This window comes from Dipodomys merriami, unplaced genomic scaffold (assembly GCF_024711535.1).
Source record: "Dipodomys merriami isolate MVZ:Mamm:240054 unplaced genomic scaffold, mDipMer1.0.p SCAF_31, whole genome shotgun sequence".
Lineage (NCBI taxonomy): Eukaryota > Metazoa > Chordata > Mammalia > Rodentia > Heteromyidae > Dipodomys > Dipodomys merriami.
The window spans coordinates 11319748-11344882 of NW_027204604.1; the positions used below are offsets into that span (position 1 = coordinate 11319748).

Consider the following 25135-nt stretch of genomic DNA (forward strand, 5'->3'; position numbering starts at 1 on the left):
GCTACTCAGGAGGTTGAGATCTAAGGATTGCAGTTTGAAGCCAGCCCAAGCAGAAAAGTCCTCATGAGACTCTTATCTCCAATTAACCAGCAGAAAACTGACTCAAACTGGTAGAGCACGAGCCTTAAACAAAAGAGCTCAAGAACAGCACCCAGGCCCCGAGTTCAAGCCCCAAAACTGACAGTCTCATAGACTTTCCTGCCCAGAAAAAATTATTAGCAAGATTATCCCCATATTCTCAAACCTATAACCTTTTTACACAATTTTGGTTTTGTTGTTGTTTTGGGGTTTTGCCGTTTTGTTTGCCAGCTATGAAGCTTGAACTCAGGGCCTGAGCATTGAGATTTTTAAGTCAGCATTTTTTTTTTGGGGGGGGGGGTCCAGTAGTGGGGCCTGAACTCTGGGCCTGGGGGCTGTCCCTCAGCTCTTCAGCTCAAGGCTAACGCTCTACCACTTGAGCCACAGTGCCACTTCCGGCTTTTTTCTTATGTGGTGCTGAGGAATCGAACCCAGGGCCTCGAGCATTCAAGGCAAGTGCTCTACCACTGAGCCACCTTCCCAGCCCCAGCACTGAGATATTTTTGCTCAAGGCTAGCACTCTACCATTTGAGCCACAACGCCACTTCCGGCTTTTTTCTTTTTGCTTATGTGGTGCTGAGGAATCAAACCCAGGTCCTCGGGCATGCAAAGCAAGCGCTCTACCACTGAGCCACCTTCCCAGCCCCCCTCCTTTTGTTCTGATACTGGGACTTAAACTCAGAGCCTAGGCACTGTCCCTGAGCTTTGGTGCTTAAGGCTGGCACTCTATCACTCTACTACTCCATTTCTGGCTCCTTGCTGGTTAATTGGGGATGAGTCTCACGCACTTTCCTGCCCAAGTTGGCACTTTCCTGCCCAAGTTGGCTTCAAATCATCATCCTTAGACAGACAGCCTCCCGAGTAGCTAGGATTCCAGATATGAATTACTGGTGCCTGGCTTAGCCCAAACTTTTTAGGAAAAGAAGGTATGTATTGCCTTTTTAAAGGCATACGTAAGCCAGACATTGGTGGCTCACGCCTGTAATTCTAGCTACTTAGGAGGCTGAGATCTGAGGATCAAGGTTCGAAGCCAGCCCAGGCAGGAAACTCTGTGAGACTCTTATCTCCAATAATTTCTAGAAAATCCGAAGTGGTGCTATAGCTAAGTAGTAGAGCGCTCACCATGAGCTGAAGAGCTGAGGGACATCACCCAAGCCCAGAGCTCAAGCCCCCATAACCCCCCCGCCAAAAAAGGGCATATGTACTAGCAAGCTCTCTGTAGACTATTCTTTGATATCACTCCAAGAGCAGAACCTGAGGGCCACAGACCACTAACTTCAAGGAAGGGCCTAAAATTTAATGTAAAATGTTATGTTGAAGAGGTCTCATTTTTTAAAATATTTTTATTGCTATGGAGGTGATGTACAGGAGTTAGTTAGGTTTCATCAGACTTGTTAGCTTTCCAAGAGCTACACTCCCAGAGACCCTCAATAGTGCATACTAACCCTAATTTAAACACCCAGTAAACTCAATTTTACAAAAGTACTCAGCAAAGCCAGGTATCAGTGATTCTTGCCTGTAATCCTAGCTACTCAGGGGGCTGAGATCTGAGGATCACAGTTCAAAGCCAGCCTGGGCAGGAAAATGCCTGAGACTCCTATCTCCAATTAACCACCAGAAAACCGGAAGTGGCGCAAGAAAGAAAATGAAAGAAAGAAAGAAAGAAAGAAAGAAAGAAAGAAAGAAAGAAAGAAAGAAAGAGAGAGAGAGAGAGAGAGAGAGAGAGGGAGGGAGAGAGGGAGGGAGGGAGGGAGGAAGGAAGGAAGGAAGGAAGGAAGGAAAAGAAAGAAAGAAAAACTCAACAATGGGCTGGGAATGTGGCTTAGTGGTAGAGTACTTGCCTAGCATGCATGAAGCCATGGGCTTGATTCCTCAGTACCACATACACAGAAAAAGCTGGAAGTGGAGCTGTGGTTCAAGTGATACAGTGCTAGGCCTGAACAAAAGAAGCTCAAGGACAGTGCCCAGGCCAAGGGTTCAAGCCCCAAGTCTGGCAAAAAAAAAAAAAATACTCAGCAAAAGGTGAGGACAAGGAACATGAAAATAAAATAAAGTAGTAATTTGACAGAAAGCTGCTGTTCATTTCAAGTGCAATAAATTTCCCAAATAAGGTAAAAAAATACAGAAAATGAGATTTCGCTGTATACAAAATTATGTATTTCCCCAATAATGACAACACACAATAAAAATGAAAAATATTTAATGCACAAAAACAGTAAAATCAAAAGGCATCAAAAGCATTACATAGTGCAAACAGCAAAAGGATACAGAGCTATGAACTCAGCGGAACTTATGATAAAACTAGGCAAGAATTTGAGAAAATGTCTCCCTCTGTCCTCATTTAGTAAGCTGGCCTCTACTCAATTATTATAAATTGCCTTTCGTCCCAGTGTATGAGGCCTCATTTGCTACTCCCATTGCCCATGACTACTTGATTAGAAATATTTGGAAAGTTGCATGTTTTCTGATTACTGGCAATGTATTTCAACGACACTTCTCTAAGAGTATACACACAAAGATCACAGCAAGGCAGAGTCTGCCATCCAAATCTACACACACTTCTCTCAGAATACTTGGTGACAGAACTCTTCTAATCAAGTGCCTCAGGACAAGGAAAGGACTGGAGCTAGATATATAGTAGAGGGCTTACAGTAAGCAACACAGATGCTGTACGTAGGTATAAGAAGAATGAATCAATGTATGCTCAGCTTCCAGGACATGAGGGATTATGGACATACACCCCAGAGCTTGATCTACCAAGATCATAATAGCTTCTTTTTATCTTCCTCAAGACAACCATAAGTTTTAAAGTTGTTCCCCCATTCTTAATCCCACAACAAACCATGAGGTAGAAAACTATGAGGGTGAGTGTATATGCTCATTTTACAGATGAGAAAACTGAGCCTTAAAAACTTCAAGGCTTGGAACTCAAGCAAATGGGATAATCTCCCTATCCAAAAGGCACTAATTAGTGCATGCGTAGCATAGACAAAACAGTCTGTTTAGACACTGATTGATTGCACCTTCTGTGCCAAGTGCTTGGGAGACTAAAGAACATTTCACTTTCTATTGGTTTAAAAAAAGGGGCAGGGAATGAAAAAGATCAGAAAAGACATCTTGATTCTTACTAAAAAACAAAGTCAAAACAAGTCAAAAACTACAGAGAAAACAAATACCCTTTCTGTATAAAGAGGAAGGCTGACTTCAATTTCTTAGTGCTTAGACAAAAGGAAAGCTCCTCACCCTGTCCATCACACAAAGCCCTTAATTACACTGAATAGCAGCTCTGACATTATAGCTTCCTTCCTTACTGCTGGAACCCCCGCCTCACTCTGAAACAAATATTCCTCAGGAAGCCCTGGAAAAGGGTCCTACCTAAAAGCACTGTAGTTATAACCATCCCTAGGGTGACACAGAAGGCCTCTGGTATAAAAGCCATATCAGAAATAGTAACTTTGAACTAAGAGGTTTAAGAAGAAACAGTAAAGAAACAGTGAAGAAAGTGTAAATATCTGTTGACATCCAAGTACTTCTTGTATTAAATAAACAAACAAACAAACAAACAAACAAACTTGCCGGTCTTCGATGGCTCATGCCTGTAATCCTAGCTACTCAGGAGGCTGAAATCTGAGGATCGCAGTTCAAAGCCAGCCCAGGCAAGAATGTCCTTGAGACTCTTATCTCCAATAACTACTAGAAAATCGGAAGTGGGGCTGTAGCTCAAGTGGTAGAGCACTAGCCTTGGGCTGAAGAGCTGAGGGACAGTGCCCAGGCCCAGAGTTCCAAGTCTCATGACCAACAAAAAAAAAAAAAACTTTAGGTAAGAAATTAAATGCTCTGGGCTGGGAAGGTGGCTCAGTGGTAGAGCGCTTGCCTTGCATGCCAGAGGCCCTGGGTTCAATTTCTCAGCACCACATAAGCAAAAAGAAAAAAGCCGGAAGTGGCGCTGTGGCTCAAGTGGTAGAGCACTAGCCTTGAGCTGAAGAGCTGAGGGACAGCACCCAGGCCCAGAGTTCAGGCCCCACGACCAGACCCAAAAAAAAAAAAAAAAGAAAAAGAAATTAAATGCTCTGAACTGTCATGACAGCTGTCAATTTTCAATAAAGCATTTATAAAATTACAGCAACCACACTGAGAAAGAGAATGCTCTGATAAGCCCTTGGTCCTTTTATCTTTGACCTCTCCACCCTAAGAAATGAGGAATTCTATTAGTGGTGCTGTGCTCCCAGAGCACACAAGAACCCTCCATGAAGGGAACCAACCTGCAAGGGAAGCGGCATCATGGACTTCAGACATACTACCAAGAAGCACCTGCCACTTCCTTCTGCAGATGTACCTCTGTAACACTGCAGTCATTCAAATGGGTACCACTGGAGGTTCATGAGAGTTTACTATCATTTAACACGCTCGCCAATAGTGGTATTACTTGCGATTGCACGTTCATTACATAGAAAGAGCTCAGGCTTACGGGACATCCTCCCACAGGAGAAAAAAGGTTGGTGGCTTCTACAGAAGCAGCAGATAGCACTGGCAGACAATTAAGGAACACTCTGTCAACAGAGAGAATACCTCAAAACAACCAAGAAAAACTCCCCCAACTAAGTCTAGGGAGCCACTTGAACTACATATGAGATACATTTCTAGCTTAGCCATAGGGCCTCATCCCCTCCTATGCTAAACTGCAGCTCACCTAGTCACAAATCTGAGAAATTCCAGCAAAGTAACCTCACCTCTCCCTATGTCAGTGTGCAAAATTTACAGACATCTGTAAACACCATACATTTTACTTTTGGCACAGGGGAGAGCTTGCAGTTTCTTTATCTTTGAAGTGCAGGTTCTAAACACAGTAAGTTAGGAAGCTACAGCCATCTTTAGCAAAGGGAGCATCAGTCTTGACAGTGTGTGCACAAACACACACACCCATGAAAGAGAGGAACCATCAAATTGAATTCTTCTCTAGGATATAGATCTGAATAACTTAAACATATAATGAGCTAAATTGAAGAGGTTCACAGTATCTAAAGCCATGTACTTTCACATAACTGGAGGAAGGGGGAAGAGATTACATTGCCGGTTAACAAGTTTCCTTTTAAAAGTAAACCAAGAAGGTAACATTAATTACAATAGGACAGTAGAGCTCAAGAACACCTAATTCTTATTAATGTTTTTCAAACCAACCAACATTGCACTGAATTGACATAAACAATTACAAATGATGCTGACCTTTAAAACTATAAATTCTTTCAAGCCAAGTAGCATGCCACACAGTGTAACATACATCTAGACATACATAAATTGTATCTAAAACTCACCTTCTATTAAGCTTGGCAGTGAAGACTGGCAGTTTAGAAGCTGGTCTAGCTAGAACCCTATTCACTGTTCCAGCCTACAACTGGAAACCTATGCTATCCCTAGATGGACTGTGAATATGACCATACCAGTTTAAAGGTTTAGTCTAAATTTATAGTTTGATGTAAGTACTAAATACAAAGGCATGTTAATTACTGTTGAGTACACTGGAAAGGAAATGAGTTAATAATGAGATAGGAAATATTTTTTGTTGTGATCTAGAGTTTTTTCTCCTTAAGAATTAATCATCTCTGCTCTGAACTTTTTTTGTTTTGTTTTGTTTTGTTTTGGGTCTGGTCGTGGGGCCTGAACTCTGGGCCTGGGCGCTGTCCCTCAGCTCTTCAGCTCAAGACTAGCGCTCTACCACTTGAGTCACAGCGCCACTTCTCGCTTTTTTCTTTTTGCTTATGTGGTGCTGAGGAATCGAACCCAGGGCCTCAGGCATGAAAGGCAAGCACTGTACCACTGAGCCACCTTCCTAGCCCCTCTGCTCTGAACTTTTGTCCAAGAAATCATTTGTAAAAGTATTCATCTAAAGGACAACTAAGAAACACAATGCTAATGTGGTAAGATTTCATTAGTCTATGGCATAATGTTGCAGAAAACACTGAACTCAGATAGCATGCTGAAAAGTAGGACAAACTGACACTGCCTCCAGAAAATCAGAGCTCATGTTTCTGCAATTAAAACAAACCAATGAGTGCCCAGGCCCACAATTCAAGCCCTACAACCAACAAAAAATGAAAAATAAAAATAAATAAACCAATGAATGGTGATTATCTTATACTACTAAGCTCTGAAGACTTCACAAACTGTGCCTTGCTTTAGGGACAGAGAGAAAAAAACAATCTGGAGGCAATTAAAAAAAGAACAAAATGAAAAAACAGAAGAAGGTTTGAAATAAATCAGGTAAAAATGGATTCAACTCAAACACATATACCTAACACTACAAAATAAAAACCAAAAGCATACCTTCTAGTCTTCTACAAAAAGTACTTAGTGCTAAAGGAGCGCAGTGAAAATGCAGCTGAACAAGCCAGAAAAGGAGGAAGGCTGAGTAGCCCATAGGGCTAAGGATGAACCAAAATTAGCATTTCATATATACAAAATGTAAATAAAATATTCAATTATTAAGTTTTTTTAAAAAAAGACTTTAAGGGATCAATCAATAAGATACAACTGCAGATTTCCAATCCAGTCTATAATTTACAAGAACACTTGACTAGCAAAAGAAAAAAGAAAGCTATTAAAGTATTATAAAGAGTACTGATGGTGGAGAAACTGGGAGGAAATTAACTTTAGAAAGTTTCACAGCACTCACCATAGTCTAGCAGACATTCTCCTCCAGAGGCTAGTTTTGCTTCCTAGGAAAAAATAACTCATCCTTAGGGATGTTTCATTCTCCAGAAAGCAGCAACAATGGAGAAAATGGTTCAGGTTCCTCTGTGAACTTTTGCTTGTTCTCAGAGAGCAAGAGGTAATATCTGATTGGCCAAGACTGGAAACACAAGACCTTCTCATGGGATAAAGTGTTCAAAGTATTTCTCTAAAGTCTCATTTTGGCTATAAATCACATATTATAAGATTTCAGCCATCCCAAATTCCACATGGACCACCTTTAAAGTACTAACAAAGTATGAGAAGGTTAACAAGTACTTCTTGAACATTTACTAGCCAGCAGACTGCTCCTAGTTCCAACTCTTCCATCACCTCTCATTTCACTTCTTATGCAAAGGGACTAAATATGTGAGTGCATTATAGTTTTTGAAACTCAGTAATTTTAAGAAAACTTTGTTTCTGGAAACTAACTGCGGTAATGAAAAGATTTTGCTATTTTAGTACCTACAAAAACAGGAAGAAAAAAAATCTTTCCTTTAGAACAGGGCTTCCAAATGCATACTCTATACAACACTTGCATCAGAACTTTCAGGAACATGTATTCAGGGGATTGGAGCACTTTGAACCAGAAACCTAGGTGATTCTTTTTTTTCTTTTTTTTTTTTTTTTTTTTGGGTCCGGTCGTGGGGCCTGAACTCTGGGCCTGGGCGCTGTCCCTCAGCTCTTCAGCTCAAGGCTAGCGCTCTACCACTTGAGCCACAGTGCCACTTCCGGCTTTTTCTTTTTGCTTATGTGGTGCTGAGGAATCGAACCCAGGGCCTTGAGCATGCAAGGCAAGCGCTCTACCACTGAGCCACCTTCCCAGCCCCACCTAGGTGATTCTTATGACTACACTGCTAAGTTCAAAAGCCCTAGGAAAAGCCCGGGTCTTCAAAATTATACACTCACATCCCTGACAACACATGAAGATTTTCCTCCGTGTATCCCTGGGTCTATGACAAGATGTTCCTGTGAGTTTAGCAGACTGGGATAGCTATAAAGAACTCCATTTGAAAGCCTACAGTTTCTGTATTTGTCCTAAAACTGATATAGCCAAAGATAACTAAAGAAGATTTCTCTTTACTTCCCTTTTCATAGTAACCTTAGTCCCTATCCAAATCTTACTGTGTAGACCACTGCCTTGCGATGTGAACAACTCCAGAGACAGAGAGAGACCAAAAAACCTGGAGAACTCCCAAAAGACCACGAGGACCAAGAAGGCAAGGCAAGGAGAGCTTGGTTCAGAATTCTGTACCTTCTCTTTTTAAAGCTGATCACTGAACAAGCTGTGCCAGAGGTGTATTTCTGTTATTTCTTCTCATGTATTAAACTGAACTAAAATGAGTATATTTTCTGACTTAAGTGTAGTCTGATTTGGCTGATCTGTTTGTAAATCAGAAAAGGCTTTGCCAGCTTATACAACAGGATTTTTTCTAAAAATCATCTAAATCTATAGCTCCAAGGCTTTAATAAAAAATATTTTAAACAAACAAAATATATTGGTTTATCCTTTGTAAGTACTTAAACTTTTAAAAACTTAGATGTGAAAGGCCAGGTATCAAAGGCCTATATCCTAGCTACTCAGAAGGCTCAGTTCTGAAGACCATGGTTCAAAGCCAGCCCAAGCAGGAAAGTCTGTGAGACTTTTATCTCCAATTAACCACCAAAAAAACATAAGTGGAGCTGTGGCTCAAGTGGTAGAGCACTAGCCTTAAGCTGGTACCCTAGCCATGAACTCAAACCCCCCACCCTGCCAGAAAAAAAAATTAATGTCAAATTTAAAATGTGCATATGGAAAGCTAATCTATGGTGAGAACCACGTTATGGTTGAAAGGTGGCTCAAAAGGAGTAAGGTGAACACTGGGGTGACAGGAATGTTCTATAAAGTTTGCAGTGCTTAATCCTCCAAGGAAACACTCCACACCACATGTTAAGCCTATCTACAGTTTTTAAATGTGCAAAAGATTACAGACAATTGTCTCAAAAATATTTAAGGAGTAAGTTAGCAAAAATGTTTGTAAACTATTGTACTTAGGCATGTGAAGAAGAAATCCTTGTATTTCAAAGCTTTTTCTTCAGTAGGAGATGGTGACCCACACCTGTAATCCCAGCTACTTGGGAGGCTGAAGCAGGAACATCAAGAGTTAGAGGCCCATCTAAGCAACACAAGGCTGAAACACTAAGAGTGACACAGTGGCACAGCACAGGTTGGAGGCCCTGGGTTTGATCTCTAGCATAACAAAACACACCAAGAAATAACACTTAAAATAAACAAACAAACCTGTGTTCCACTTTCTCTGAACCAGGTGGTCTCATTTCAACAGTGATTAGAAAAGCACTCATAATTTAATCAGGAGGGTTTTCTCAGTGTTAGCCTAGCACTTTTTATTTTATTTTATTTTTTTGGGTCCGGTCATGGGGCCTGAACTCTGGGCCTGGGCGCTGTCCCTCAGCTCTTCAGCTCAAGGCTAGCGCTCTACCACTTGAGCCACAGCGCCACTTCCGGCTTTTTTTTTTGCCTATGTGGTGCTGAGGAATCGAACCCAGGGCCTCAGGCATGCAAGGCAAGTGCTCTACCACTGAGCCAACTTTCCAGCCCCTTAGCATTTTTTAAATAACTACCTTGGATTCTGACAACAGAAGAATGTAAAGTAGGGTAGAGAACAATTAAAGAGCTAAGTCTTCAAACAATCTGGTAAGTGAATAAATGAATGCATTTTGGTTTGTACTGATAAGTTTCCTCCCAAATTGTCATCTTTGGAGGGACAATGAAATGCCTTACATATTTTACCATGTTCATATAGTCCCCAGATTGATATCTAGTTCTAAAATATTCTCACATTTCATATAAGATTAGAGGCAAAAAATGACTCAAAACAGATGTTCACATGAGCAAATGAACACGTACAGTAGGCCACATGGAGTAGATGCGCAATACTGATTGCTTTACTTTTCTTTGGAGACAGTCTCACTATGTAGACCAAGATGACTTAAAACCTGTAATCTTCCTGCCTCTGCCTCACAAGAATACTGATGTTTTGATGAATGACCTAATCCTCCCAATATTTCTCTACAACTGATTCAACTATGCTATAAAAACCTTAATAACCAATTGAATCTCTTTGTTGCAAATAGGGCATGAAGCTCCAGTCTTCTTTAGTCTTCTAGCACATGGAAAACAAGTGGTAAGATGGCTTGTCTTCCCATGGATAATGTTCCCATCTCGCGGTCTTTTCTCACATAAGCTACAAGGCTTCAAAATATTCTGGCAATCCTCCATACTTTCCATATCTGTTCTGTGCTCAGAAAGGTTATCTGATAGTTTTCCCAGGCTTGAAATAGTCTCTTGGCTTTCAGAACTGTGAGCCAAATCCAAGAATTCCACTGAGTTACAGGGATTAAAAAGTTTGGAATTTTCTTCTTTTACATATCCCTCTTTAGGTCTAACAACTGGAGCTGAAATGGTTCTTCGGCAATCAGGGACATCAATTCCTTCATTTTCCTTCTTTTCAGGTATGGCAGTGATATCAGACGTGGAGAAAGAATGAGTTAACTTAGAACAATCAGAATACCAATCCTTCCTCAAGGCCCAGCAACGAAAACAGTACCTCTTGCTTGGAGAGTTGAATTTCTTACACTCAGTACACTGCCACTCATCCTACAAAGAGGTAAGTACAGCCAATTAATATTCACTTCACGGTAAGCTGAAAAAGAGACAGCAGGCTATCATTTCACCAAACTAGTGATGGCCTAGATATTACACACCAGTGGTTCAGCCAGGATGTGAACAAATCCTACAACTATGTGGAAGTTTTACACTTGTTTTCTAAGCATAATTTATTCCTTTGCCCAGCAAAGACTAAACAAATAAAAAATAGGTAGTATTCTTTCTCCCCTAAAAATTAATAAAATCTTAAAAACTTAATGAAGAGGAAGCTAAAACTAACATGAGGTTTAAAAATTTAGTTTTACTCATGTTCTCTCACTACTTCTGGGACCATATGTAGCTAACTGTATAGCAAAATCACACCCTCTAAAAATCCAATGTCTTTGCCTTTGAATGCCAAATAATTCCCTCCTACTTCTCTATATTCAATGAATTTCAAATGCTGTGCTTGATTTTAAGGTAGCTACTTAGAACATGTCATGCATGCTTAATGTGGCTAATTGCCTGCCTTTGGATCAATGATCTGACACATGCAGACTTGATTTCTTTCTCAATGAAGGCCAAGCACTTCAAGTTTAGAAGTCACAACTCAACTGCCTATACTGAGAGGCTGGGATATGGTTATTTGTTTAACTAAAATGCTTTCCAATGAGCCACAAAAGAAAGTTTGAGGTATGACAGTATACAACTATTTAACTGGCATTTTTTTAACAAAACATAAAATAACACGGCTTACTAACCTCCATAACATCCTGATTCGATGAAATACAATCTATTGGCATAATAGCTATTCTTTACCCAAATAGCCATAGAAGTCTGATTAAGATGGGAACATGTATCTCAGCTATTTGCATTATGGTTAAGAACACTTACTGGACCTATTATGTTCCATTTTATTACTTAGCTATGAATAGGCAGGTAAGTAATTTGCAATAAATTATCACAATGGTCAACAGCAATACAGAGTGGGAGGAATTAACACCAGAGAACCTAAAAATGCCTCTCCCCCCCAAGCAGCAAAACATAGAACTCCTTCCTACCCAATTCCCTACCACTTTTCTCCCAGTTACCTAACTGAAGGAAGCAATAAAAGAAAAAGTGGAGCCGGGTGCCAGTGGTTCACCCCTATAATCTTACTCAGGAGGCTGAGATCTGAGGATCGCACTTCAATTAACCAACACAAAACAGGAAGTGGTGCTGTGGTTCAAGTGATAAAGTACTTGTGTTCAGTTCAAGAGTTCAGGAACAGGGCTAGGAAGTTGGCTCAGTGGTAGAGCGTTTGCCTTGCATGCATGAGGCCCTGGGTTCAATTCCTTAGTACCACATAAGCAGGAAAAAGCTGGAAGTGGTGCTGTGGCTCAAGTGGTAGGGCACTAGCCTTGAGCTGAAGAGCTGAGGGACAGCGCCCAGGCCCAGTGTTCAAGCCAAAAAAAAAAAAGAAAACAAGAAAGAAAAGTGGAAGGAGCCAGGCACAGCTGTCTCACACCTGTAATCTTATCTACTCAGGACGCCGAGATCCTAGGCAGGAAAGTCTGTGAGACTCTTATTGTCAATTAACCACCAGAAAACTGGAAGTGGCACTGTGGCTCAAAGTGCTAGAGCACTAGCCTTGAGCTGAAGATCTCAAGGATAGTGACCAGGCCCAAAGTTCAAAAGCACCATGACCAACCAAAAAGAAAAAGAAAAGAGAGAAAGAGAGAGAGAGGGGAAAAAAAAGAAGAAAGATGGAAGGAAATAGCATAAGAGGAGAAAAGCAAACTATAAATTTTGATCTAGACTTTCAACTATCAATTGGTAACACTTATTGCCTAAGAGCTTATCGACAAATCTTTAATAGTCTCCATGAATATTAATCTGTGTGGAAACTAACCTTTACTTGGCTCTTTTTAAGAAAATATTGAAGAAATTATTTTTTAATTGACACAAGAATTTTAGATAGACTCCAGCTCTATCGATCCTTGGGATACAGGTACTTAGTGGGGAAACATAAGACCACTTTGAGTAACTCTGTGTCTCTACTGTGTTATGTCCAAAAAGTTTGATGGCAGGGACACAGAGGCATTTTGGATCATCCTTCCCCAAGTAAGGAAAGAATGGATCAAATTATCCCCTTTCCTCCAAAATTCCAATAAAAACCTCTAACAAGATCTGAATAATCCAACAACCTTTTTGCAACTATGAAAAGTGGTTAGAAATGGGGAAAATGGCATTCTTCAACACAAAGAAGCTACTAGGACTACATCATCTAAACATGTGATCAATTCAAAAGAACTTTAACTGGACAGTCATACCTCAGAGGTAACTTCTACATCAGTATCACTATTTAAGGACTTAGAGTCCTCAAAATCATCATTTTTTACCACTTCAATCACCTGTGAAGGTAAAGACATCTCATTAGTAAGGTGTACCTGTTTTAGATGTGACTATTACCTGAAAGCAAAAAAGACAAATCAGCTTCAATTTAAAACTCACACCTATATAATCCTAGCTACTCAGGAGGCTAAAATCTGAGGATCACAGCTCACAGCCAGCCCAGGAAAGAAAGCCTATGAGACTCTTATCTCCAATAAAACACCAAAAATCCAGGAGTGACGCTGTGGCTCAGTGGTAGCAAGCTAGCCTTAAGCACAAAATCTCAAGGACACTGCCCAGGCCCTGAGTTCAAGACCCAGGACTAGCACAAAACAAACAACAACAATAAAAAACCTAAAAGGTAGCCAGACCCTGGTGATTCACGCTTATAATACTAGTTGCTCAGGGGCTAACCATTAAGGTTCAAAGCCAGCCTGGGCAGGAAAGTCTGTGAGACTCTTTCTCTTTCTCTCTTTTGTTTTGGTCAGTCATGGGGCCTGAACTCTTGGCCTGGGCACTGTCCCTCAGCACTAGAGCCACAGTGCTACTTCCAGCATTTTCGGCTGTAGTGCTGAGGAATCAAATCCAGGGCCTCATGCATGTGAGGCAAGCACTCTATCACTAAGCCACCTTTCTAGCCACTCTTTTTATTTTTATTTTTTTGGCCAGTCCAGGGGCTTGAACTCTGGTCCCTGAGCTCCTTTTGCTCAAGGCTAGCACTCTACCAAAGTGAGCCATAGCACCACTTCCAGGTTTTTCTGAATAGTTTATTTTGAGTCCAAATAGATACAATAAAAGAGAGAAAAGTCTCATAGACTTTCCTGCCTGAGCTGACTTTGAACTATGACCCTTAGATCTCAACCTCCTGAGTACCTAGGATTATAGGCATAAGCCACCTGTACCTGGCCTTATCTCCAATTAACCACCAAAAAGTCAGAAGTGGAGTTGTGTCTCAAGTGGTACAAGTGCCAGCCTTGAGTTCAAGTCCCAGGACCAGCACCAAAAAAAAAGCAAAAGAAGAAAATTATGTGAGCAACTTATTGTTCAAAGAGATACAGAAACCTAAGCATATTACACCATAAATACATAAATACAATCAACAAAGTTTTTCTAGAACGTACCTTTTTGTCATTCACTTTCCCTACTTCTGGTTCAGAATCAGCAGCTCCAACTTTTATTTCAACACCTAATTGTTCTGATACTGACTCATTTAGAAACCACAAATCATCTGTAGTGTCTGAAACAATGGCAGTACCTATATCCTAACAGAGAAAAATGAACATGAATAGTCGGTGGCTCCTCACTACTATTCAGCAAACACAAATGAACTCAAAACTTAAATTGCTGACACTCTTATCTCCAAAGAACATCTCATCTTTCCTCAACAGATATGTAAGCATTCATTCTACTTGGCAAGTACTATGGTTAAACCAATGGCTGGATTTAAGAGTACTTGACAATTTCCTATTTTAACAGAAAATGAGGTATAACTTCCAAGACACATGCTGATGAGTTTGAAAGAACTCACAGTGGCTTAACTAGAAATATTCCTCAATATTCCTCTCCACAAGAATCTAGAAAATATTACATTATTCTTTCTTTTAATCATCGATGACTGCTTTCTGAAGAAATAGACAGTAATGGAAACTTTTTCCCTGCCACTTCCTGAAGTGTTTTGCTATGGCGCCCAGGTGGACCATGAACTCATAATCTTCCTTAACCTTCCACATATTAAGATTACAAATTTAGGGCTGGGAAGGTGGCTCAGTGGTAGAGAGCTTGCCTTGCATGCATGAGGCCGTGGGTTCAATTCCTCAGCACCACATAAGCAAAAAGAAAAAAGCCGGAAGTGGCACTGTGGCTCAAGTGATAGAGCGCTAGCCTTGAGCTGAAGAGCTGAGGAACAGTGCCCAGGCCCAGAGTTCAGGCCCCATGACCAGACTCAAAAAAACAAAACAAAACAAAACAAAAAACAAAAAAAAGTTACAAGTTTACACAACCACACTCAACCACATGTGAACCGTTGAACAAATTTAAGTGTGTGGAAACTTATTTTTTTCATTCATCTATGGGTAAATAGACAATAAATACATATACAAAATACAATCATTAAAAGGGAAAGAAAATGATGGAGGACAAACCATGATATCTGTCTAGGAAGATGGCATAAGATAACTCTCACTGAAAGCTAATGAGTAATAAGGAGGTGGGGAGACTGAGAAAGACAGCAATAGATGAGTTAATCTAAATTAAAATATATGCATATGTGAATTCTCATGATGAAACCCTTTTGTACAATTAATATACATTAAAAAAGAACCTCAGGCTTGGTGCTGGTGGCTCATGCCTGTAATCCTAGCTACTCACGAGGTTGAGAGCTGAAGATACACACACACACACACACACACACACACACACACACACACACACACACACACACACACACGAAAACAAAATGAGCTATGTTGGAGGTACTAGAAGGAAGTCAACACAGAAAGTAAAAGGAGAATAAATGTAGCCAATGTATATGAAAATAGAACAATGAAACCTATTGAAAATGTTGAGGGGGCAGGGGGTTGAGTGCGTATGTGTGTGCCTGTGAGCATCTGTGCCCGTGCATGCAACTACTCATGGCATGAACTCAGGCTGGTGCTCTACAATTAAGCCACACCTCCACTTCTGGCTTTTTGCTAGTTAATTAAAAGTCCCATGGATTTTTCTGCCTGGACTGGCTTTGAACTGCAATCCTCAGATCTCAGCTTCCTGACTATCTAGGATTACAGGTGTGAGCCACCAGTGCCCAGCAAAACTGTTTTAAGAAGGTGTGAAGAGGAATGAGTTTGGAGTTCACAGTATGTATGTATATGTTTTAACAACCCCTCTTCCACCTATGCACAACTAATACATCCTAATAAAAACTAACTTTTAGGGCTGGGAAGGCAGCTCAGTGGTAGAGCGTTAGCCTTGAGCTGAAGAGCTGAGGGCCAGCGTCCAGGCCCAGAGTTCAGGCCCCATGACCGACAACAACAAAAAAACTCAATTATATAATGATGATTTTACAAAATGACAAGTGAAATGAAGAATACAAATTAAGATAAAGGAGTAGAGAGGTTTAGGAGGAGGCTATGTGAATTAGGAGGTTTTGCGGGGCCATTTCTTGTAAAAATCCAGCTACAAATGTGAATGGACCCCACTGGAACTATAGAGTATGACATCCTTGGTAGCTAGGAATAACCTCTCTAAAGAAATTACATTTCAGGGGCTGGAAAGGTGGCTCAGTGGTAGAGCGCTTGCCTTGCATGCATGATGCCCTGGGTTCGATTCCTCAGTACCACATAAGCAAAAAGAAAAAAAGCTGGACGTGGTGCTGTGGCTCAAGTGGTAGAGCGCTAGCCTTGAGCTGAAGAGCTGAGGGACAGCGCCCAGGCCCAGAGTTCAGGCCCCATGACTGGACCCAAAAGAAATTACATTTCAGACAAGTCTGAAATCAAGAAAAGGAAATAAGAGGACTTGGAAAAGGATATTTGTTCTTTCTCAGAAAGTAAAGAATAAATTTAAGTTGCCTGAGATAGGAAAGAATTTTGGTCACAAGTGTGGTGTCTAGAATGCATGCAGTAAACAACAAAGAATGATAGGAGGAGAGGCAAACTATGTCTAAAGGACTCTAAATTTTATTCCACTCATATTTTAAAGTCATTGAAAAATTAACTGTAAACATGCAGTGATAAAATATTTAAGCTGGCTGATGCCTATAATCCTAGCTACTCAGGAGGCTGAGATCTGAGGATCATGATTCAAAGCCAGCCAGGGCAGGAAAGGCCAAGAGACTCTTATCTCCAATAAACCACTAGAAAACCAGAAGTGGTGCTGTGGCTCAAGTGGTAGAGCCGAGGGACAGTGCCCAGGCCATGTTCAAGCCGTACAACTGACCCAAAAAAAAAAAAAAATCCATTTAAAAATTACTGATGGTAAAAAATTAAAATTAGAAATACTAATAGTACCCCAAACCTTGACAGTTTCCAAACATTTTTGCTTTTGCTTTTGAATCATTCACACTAAGTAGCTCAGGAAAGCCAAGAATAAAAAGCTCATTTCTTTTATAACTCGATGTGGTTTATGTCAAAGCAAGCTAGCAGGATCACCGTGATGTTTGGTTGAAATAACTGGCTAATTTATGGGAAAGCTAGGGACAGAATGTTTAGTAAAGCCAAGTTTTATTTTTTTTTATTAAATCAAGACTTTATATTAAAGGGGTATGGCTGAAGTGAGATCTGAGGATCACAGTTCAAAGCCTGCCCAGGGAAGGAAAGTCCATGAGACTCTTATCTCCAATAAACCACAAGAAAACTGGAAGTGGCACTGTGGCTCAAGTGGTAGAGCACTTGCCATGAGCTGAAGAGCTGAGGGACAGTGCCCAGGTCCAGAGTTCAAGCCCCACAACTGACAAAAAAAAAAAAAAAAAGGCACAAGTGACTCAAGTCTATAATCCTACTTAGTAGGCTAAGATCTAAAGGATAGGTGGTTCAAGGCCATCCCATGCAGACAATCCTGCTAGACTCCATCTCCAAAATAGCCAGCAAAAAGCTTGACCAGAGATATAGCTCAAGTAGTAAGAATGCCACCTGAGCAAGCAAGTCAAGCAAGCATGAGGCCCTGAGTTCAAACCCCAATGCAGAGGGGTGAGGGAGAAAGGCAGAAGGAATGGAGGACACAGTTCCCATTCAAATGTGAAGTTTACCTGGTTTGTCTGTAAATCAGTTGATCCATTACTTCTAGGTGTATAGTTGTTTCTCAAATTTCCTAAAAACCACCAAGGCAGGCCAGCTACATCCCACTCCTCAAAATCAAGTTCCAGCCTAGATGTTTCATCTTGAGTTAAATTTCCTATCAAGTCTTCATCTACAGAAGCCAAAGGAAAATAATAATATATACTTAACATTTAAGACCCAATACTTACTCTTTACCCGACTTATGTAACTCTAACCACTCTGTTCAACACCTTTATAGTAACAATAAAAATAGCTTTTAAAAAAGAACTCATACTCTCATCAGAATATTTATAATCACATTATATGACAGGTAAAAGAAATTCATACTTTCAGTAAGTAAGAACCAGAACTCAAAAAGATTTGTCTTAAGCATCAGAACTCAGAATCTCCCGTTTAGGCTCCATTAGCAATAGTAGGAGTGTATGCTCTAAACTATAAAAACCTCTCAAGAATGGCAATGCTGTGAAAGGATTTCTAAGTCATCATTTACTGGCATTTTATATGTTCCTACCACTATCATAATGACTTGCTCTAATATGAGTAAGTACTTGATCCAATGGACTGCAAATGGTAACAGCAGCGTTGCCTAACCTTAGTGATCAAAGCAGGCATGGTTGGGAATGTGCCTGGTAGAGTATTGGCCTAGCATGCATGAAGCCCTGGGTTCGATTCCTCACTACCACATAAACAGAAAAAGCCAGAAGTGGCACTGTGGCTCAAATGGTAGAGCACTAGCCTTGAGCACAGAGGCTCAGGGACATAGCTTAGGCCATTAATTCAAGCCCCAGGACCAGCAAAAATTAATAACAAAAAATTAATTACAATATTGACCATAATTGGCAATAAGGTTGTTCAGTAAAGCTTGTTGGGATATTTCTCAGTAATTCATGTTTTCATAGGTATTATAACTATTATAAACTGAACTTTAGATTGTCAAATATATACATGTGCTCCTTCTAGACCAATGAACTCTTTTGGGGTTAGGTGGCAACATCGCCAACATTAAAGGACACACATATTTGAATACCTTGTATTCATGTCTAAACCACACTCAGAACACTAACATAGGGCTGGGAAGGTGGCTCAGTGGTAGAGCACTTGCCTTGCATGCCTGAAGCCCTGGGTTCGATTCCCCAGCACCACATAAGCAAAAAGAAAAAAAGCCAGAAGTGGCACTGTGACTCAAGTGGTAGAGTGCTAGCCTTGAGCTGAAGAGCTGAGGGACAGTGCCTAGGCCGAGAGTTCAGGCCCACTACTGGAAAAAATAAAAATAAAAAAATAAAAAAAGAGTTTCATGGACTTTCCTGCCCGGGCTGGCTTTGAACTGTGATCCTAGGATCTCAGCCTCCTGAGTAGCTAGGATTACAGGCATGAGCTACTGGAGCCCAGCTCTTCAGTACTTTTTGTTGTAGCCTTTTCCTGCTTTCTTACTGCCTTCTATCTCTCTAGTACACTAGGCCTCCCAGTAACCATCACAGATGCTGAAATGTACTCAAAGTTGTTAAAAGAATTTCTGTAATAAAAAGGTCCCTGCCAGAACATAAGATTAACTTGGCTACTTTATGTCAATCCCATCACTATAAGTATATCAACTATCTTTGTACTTATTCATTGCTAAAATGATTCTGAGATGGCACTGTATTAAAGTTATCTGCATCTACATTTAAATTCTATAATATATTCTTTCCACAAATAAATATTCTGTATTTTCTACCTATAGATTTTACTGAACATTCTAAAACTGTTTACTACCAAATTTCCATACAAACAGTACAAAGATTCTTTTTTTTTTTTTTTTTTTGATCCAGTCCTGGGGCCTGAACTCTGGGCCTGGGCACTGTCCCTCAGATCTTCAGCTCAAGGCTAGCGCTCTACCACTTGAGCCACAGCACCACTTCCAGTTTTTTCTTTTTGCTTATGTGGTGCTGAGGAATCGAACCCAAGGCCTCATCTATGTAAGGCAAGCGCTCTAACCACTGAGCTACCTTCCCAGCCCCAAACATTTTTTTATATAACTGTTCTTACACTTTGGATTTTTTTGGGGGAATTGGGGTTTTTTTTGTTTGTTTTTGGCGCTTTTTTTTTTTGCCAGTTCTGGGGCTTGAACACAGGGCCTGAGTACTGTCCCTGAGCTTGTGTACTCAAAGCTAACACTCTATCACTTGAGCCATAGCTCCAATTCCAACTTTTTGGTGGTTAATTGACAAGAATCTCAGACTTTCCTGCCCAGGTTGACTTCCAACCATGATCCTCAGATCTCAGCCTCCTGAGTAGCTAGGATTACAAGTGTGAGCCATCAGTGCCCAGCTTGTTCGTATACTTTTAAGCATCATATTGAATAGAAAATAAAGACTTGCATCTAAATTTTAAAACTATAATTTTAATATTATACAGACTAAAAAGTTCAAAGAAAAATAAATAGTCCAAAATTAATTTTATGTTTAAATGTAATTTGTAGAAAACAATGCAGCATAACTGATTCAAATTTAATTTAAACCTTTAGAACAGGGCTGGGAAGGTGACTAAGTGGTATGCCTTGCATGCATGAGTCCCTGGGTTCGAATCCTCAGCACCACATAAGCAAAAAGAAAAAAGCCGGAAGTGGCACTGTGGCTCAAGTGGTAGAGTGCTAGCCTTGAGCTGAAGAGCTGAGGGACAGCACCCAGGCCCATGACTGGACCCAGAAAAAAAAAAGAAAAAAAGAAAAAAAAAAACCTTTAGAACAACTTCCAACAACCTAACCACACCTAACTAGCTGGCAAAGATCTGGTGACTACTAGACTTAACTACTAGAAAGTAAGTATGTGTATTTTACCATGTTTACAAACTTCAAAACCTATAAAATTAGCCAGGCACTGATGGCTCATGCCTGTAATCCTAGCTACTCAGGAGGCTGAGATTTGAGGATCTTGGTTCAGCCTAGGCAGGAAAGTCTGTGAGACTCTTATCTCCAATAAATCATCAGAAAACCAGAAGTGGCACTGTGGCTCAAGTGGTAGAACACTAGCCTTGAGCTGAAGAGCTCAGGGACAGCACCCAGGCCCAGAGTTCAAGCCCCACAATCAAATAAACAAATAAATAAATACATACATCTATAAAATTAGTCTTTACTTCAAAAGGTCAAGACAAAACATTCTAACCAGCCAGGCACTGAATGCTCATTTCTCTAATCCTAGCTATTCAGGGTGGAGAGAGGGAGAGAATGGGAGAAGGGAAGAGGGGGAGAGAGGGAGGGGGGAAAACTAAAGAAAACTATAAAAAGAAAAGTCTGCATAGCCTTAATCCAAAATTACCTCCTCTAGAATTTCTGCGTTTATGCTGTGAGATAGGTAGTGTGGAAATATCACCTTCTTCAGTTCTTTTCCTGGAACTGGGCTTTACCTCCACACTTTGCTGAAAGAAGGGAGAGAGATGTCTATCAGTTCAGTAGAAATGACTGAGACCAGGGGATGTAGCAGTTCCATTCTGGCTCACCAGTGAGTGTGCAACACAATGGGTTATGCACTTGAGAGAGAACTCTGGAGTTCACAACCAGTCATCAAGTAAAGTCAACACATCTTCTCAATCTCTATGAACAGAACACTAAGAGAATCCCACACATGGGGAAAATAAACTGCACAAAGGCCAAAATCTTCTTTTTAAAACAGATTATCTATATAAAACCACTTGCCTACTACAAAATAGCATAATCAAGAAAACATGTGAAATTCTCACCACATACCAAGATTATTTCCCCAAGTTCTTGAGGGGACTTTATAAAATGGCCTGACATAAACTTAACTACAACAGTCTGGTAAAATCTAATAAAGTAGTTTTCCTAAACATTTATGTAAATACACAATCTGAAATATACACACATCCACGCAGGCAAACACAAACCAAAGAAAGTGCACTGGAAGAACTAAAGATCAGAAGTGCTACATCCCAAAGAAAGATTCAGAGACTGGAACTCTGTTATGGGCAGAACAGAGAAGGTTCACTCTGTCCCTGGTCTGTGAACTCCCAAGAACCTTTCTCATTAAATTCTTATTACATTCAGGGAAAGGCCTTGGGAGTCCAAGATCCACAGGTACAGAGAAGGGGCCACTCTGTACAACAAAAGAAGTCACCGTGTGGTGATTTTACCTTCAGTTGGTCTTGACTTGGAATATCCATACTGTGATCCTGTGCGAGAGCCAGAGTCTGAGCAGCATCTGGATAGCAAGTAAAACAAAAGGAAAACCTTCCCTGGTAATAACCATTCTTTCCACACAAACAGGACCACAGCAAACAACCCTGACGCCGGTTTGGTCCCTACAGACCTACAGATATACTTCTATATGTTGGCTAGAAAAGGCTCTCAAGTGCAAGAAGGTAAAAACCAAAACTGATTTAAAAAAAAAAAAAGAAGAAGAAGACGACCAAGACAGGCTACGTTCAAAATAATTCCAAATTATAATCTGGAAGAAAGTGAAAAATGACAAAAAAAAATGTTCTTCATAGCAAGCTTTCAAGTTTTTATGCAAAAAGTAACTCCAAATGCTAGGTGTTGATGCCTCACACCTGTAATCCTAGCTACTAAGGAGACTGAGATCTGAGGATCACGTTTCAAAGCAAGTCAGTGAGACTCTTATCTCCAACAAACTACCAGAAAACCAGAAGTGGTGCTGTGGCTCAAGTGGTAGAGCACTAGCTTTGAGCTGAAGAACAGTGCCCAGGCCCAGAATTCAAGCCCCACAACCAACAAAAAAAAAAAAGAAAAGAAAAGTGATTCCAAGCAGGACCAGATTTGTTCACTTACAAACAACAAAAATATTTGGCCTTTTAAATTTAATTTGTATTCTTAAGTGTTCCGATTTAAGATATAAAAACTTGGAATTTTTCCCGTATGTTTCATAATTAGAAATAGCTCCTAAGTAAACTTGCATTCTAAGTGTCCCACCACCTGAATGTAGATTGGAATTTTTTTCACAAAGCCTCATTTCTCCCACTTAATATATTTTTTAAGAAGGAAGAAGAACCAGATAAAAGTTTATCTCAAGGCCAAAAAAATAAATATAACCTAGCTTACAGAAGTACTTAGATACTGTATTAGCTGAAGAGACAAATATATTCAAGTACTTGGAAATTTTTCAGCAGAACAAAAGATAAAAACCCAGCTTCAGAAAAGAACTAGGCTGTAAAGAATTTAAGAACTTGAACCATTCTTTATATGAAGCTAAATGGAAGCAAAACACACTTGAATAAATCTGTTTTGGATCAGGTCCATCAGCTATTACCAGTTCCAGAGATGACATTTACAGGAAATATCATCTTCATCCAAAATGGATTATCAGAAAAAGAATACAGATTCTACACTGGTCTGACCATTCTAGACACCAGTGGCTCATGCCTATAATCCAGGATCTGAGTAGCTTAGGGTTGAGATATGAGGGCTAAGGCTCAAAGCCAGCCTGGACAGAAAAGTCTGTGAGACTCTTATTTCCAATTAGCCAGATAAAAAGTCAAAAGTGATGATGTAGCTCAAGTGATAGAGCACCACTGTTGAGTAAAAAAGCTAAGGTAGAACACCTTGGCCCTCAGTCAAAGATCAGTATCAGCACACACATACACACAAAAAAATGCAAAAAAATAAAAAAATTTTTAAAACTCTGATAATTCAGTTGTTTAGCTCAAAGCAAACTTTTTCAAAATTTTAATAAGGAATATTATTTTTTAAAGTATTGTTATGGCCAAGTAAGAATATTAATAAGTTCAGAGAGAATTTTCTGATCACAATAATCTTCATCATTTGACTAACATACAATGTTAGATCAATGTTATCAGTTCCTTAGTAAAGCAATTCTATTATTGTCACATATTACCAAAACCTTGCTGCCTCACTTTCCCTTTAAATAATGACATTTTTTTTTCAGTCATCAAAATAAAGGTCTAACCTATTTGCAAAGGTGTAAAGTTACATGAAAAGCACTTTTTTTTTTGGGGGGGGGGGAATCCAGTCGTGGGGCCTGAACTCGGCCTGGGCGCTGTCCCTCAGCTCTTCAGCTCAAGGCTAGTGCTCTACCACTTGAGCCACAGCACCACTTCTGGCTTTTTTCTTTTTGCTTATGTGGTGCTGAGGAATCAAACCCAGGGCCTCATGCATGCAAGGCAAGTGCTCTACCACTTGAGCCACCTTCCCAGCCCCAAAAAGCACTTTTCTATGTTCTACTTAGATACATGTTGGACATTTAAACACATTAACTAGCTATTCAAAACTCTCCAGGTCTTCTATAAAGGTTAGTTTCTCAGCAGCATTGCAGTAGGCTTAATTTTATATTTCCTAAAAGGTTACTTGACATAAAAAATTGTACCTAAGTAGTCTTATAAGCCCATATGGTAGACAATACAGAGCAGAAGAGCCACAAAGGTTAGCTCCACTGTGAGGATCAGAAAACACCAAAGCCAGGTCATTCTCTAAAACTGTTGCTAGATTTCCAACACAACAGTATTGGAACATAGGCTTAGAAGGACAGAGAAAAGGGATGACTTTGAGACAGAGAGGAGCTTAGGCAGAATCCAAGGTCTTGAGACTATAAGACTAAGGGTATAGGCAGGCACCAGTACCTCACACCTGTAATCCTGGATACTCAAGAGGCTGAGATCTGAGGATCAGGTTCAAAGCCAGCCCAAAAGCCGGAAGTGGCACTGTGGCTCAAGTGGTAGAGCGCTAGCCTTGAGCTGAAGAGCTGAGGGACAGCGCCCAAGCCCAGAGTTCAGGCCCCACAACTGGACCCAAAAAAAACAAACAAACAAAGCCAGCCCCAGCAGGAAAGACCACGAGACTCTTAGCTCCAGTTAACCACCAGAAAACTGGAAGTGGCACTGTGGCTCAACTGATAGAATACTAGCCTTTAGATGAAGGACAGCACCCAGGTCCAGAGTTCAAGCTCCACAACCAACAACAACAACAACAAAAGACAAAGGGTATAATATTTATGTTAACAATTTACCAAAATAACTGGCAACTCATACTACATTAATGGGTGTGATGGGGAAAAAAATTAAAATAAAAAAAACTTTTCTCAATTTTCCTTTCAAATAAAATACATGTAATCCAATTTATGAGAATCAACAAAGATGGCTAACCACAAGAACCAATACAAAGTTAACTTAGAGCTGATAACCAATCAAAATTTCCTGGTTCTGAAAACATTTTGAAATACCCACTGAACTATGGCATTCAGATGCTGCCATTTGGAGAATCTAGGTAATCAATACATGGAAATTCTATGTAATATTTTTTATTTTATGTTATTGGTTTGTTTTTGTAGATAAAATCTTGCTATGTAGCCCTGATGGGCCTTGAACCCATCATCCATCTGCCTTGGCCTCAAAAATAGTGAGATTTACATGTACATATCACCATTCTAGCCTTTTACAACTCAAGTCTGAAATTTTTCAAAATGAAAAATTAAATGAAGATATGCACAGGGAAGAAGTATGTCCAAACAAATTGGGAAGGGAAAATTCGATTATAAGCAAAGATTAAGGAGACATCAATGTATGGCATAATGGGCAGACC

The 25135-nt window shown here is 40.1% G+C and overlaps 1 protein-coding gene across 5 annotated transcripts in view; it reads right to left on the minus strand.

Annotated features, from left to right (window-relative positions):
• Positions 1-2261: 2261 nt before the first annotated feature.
• The window catches only part of Mdm4 (MDM4 regulator of p53), a 46950-nt gene continuing 24076 nt past the window's right edge, over positions 2262-25135 (minus strand). The window contains exons 6-11 of one of the 5 annotated variants that reach the window (XM_070041722.1): positions 21718-21785; positions 20886-20985; positions 17562-17722; positions 13945-14085; positions 12763-12843; positions 2262-10462 (exon numbers count right to left, since the gene is read on the minus strand). In XM_070041722.1, the coding sequence (XP_069897823.1) occupies positions 9890-10462; positions 12763-12843; positions 13945-14085; positions 17562-17722; positions 20886-20985; positions 21718-21785 (1124 nt within the window). In that variant the 3' untranslated portion in view covers positions 2262-9889. Of the gene's footprint in view, positions 10463-12762; positions 12844-13944; positions 14086-17561; positions 17723-20885; positions 20986-21717; positions 21786-25135 lie in introns of those variants that run through there. The other 4 variants (XM_070041723.1, XM_070041724.1, XM_070041725.1 and 1 more) reach the window with 4 other exon arrangements.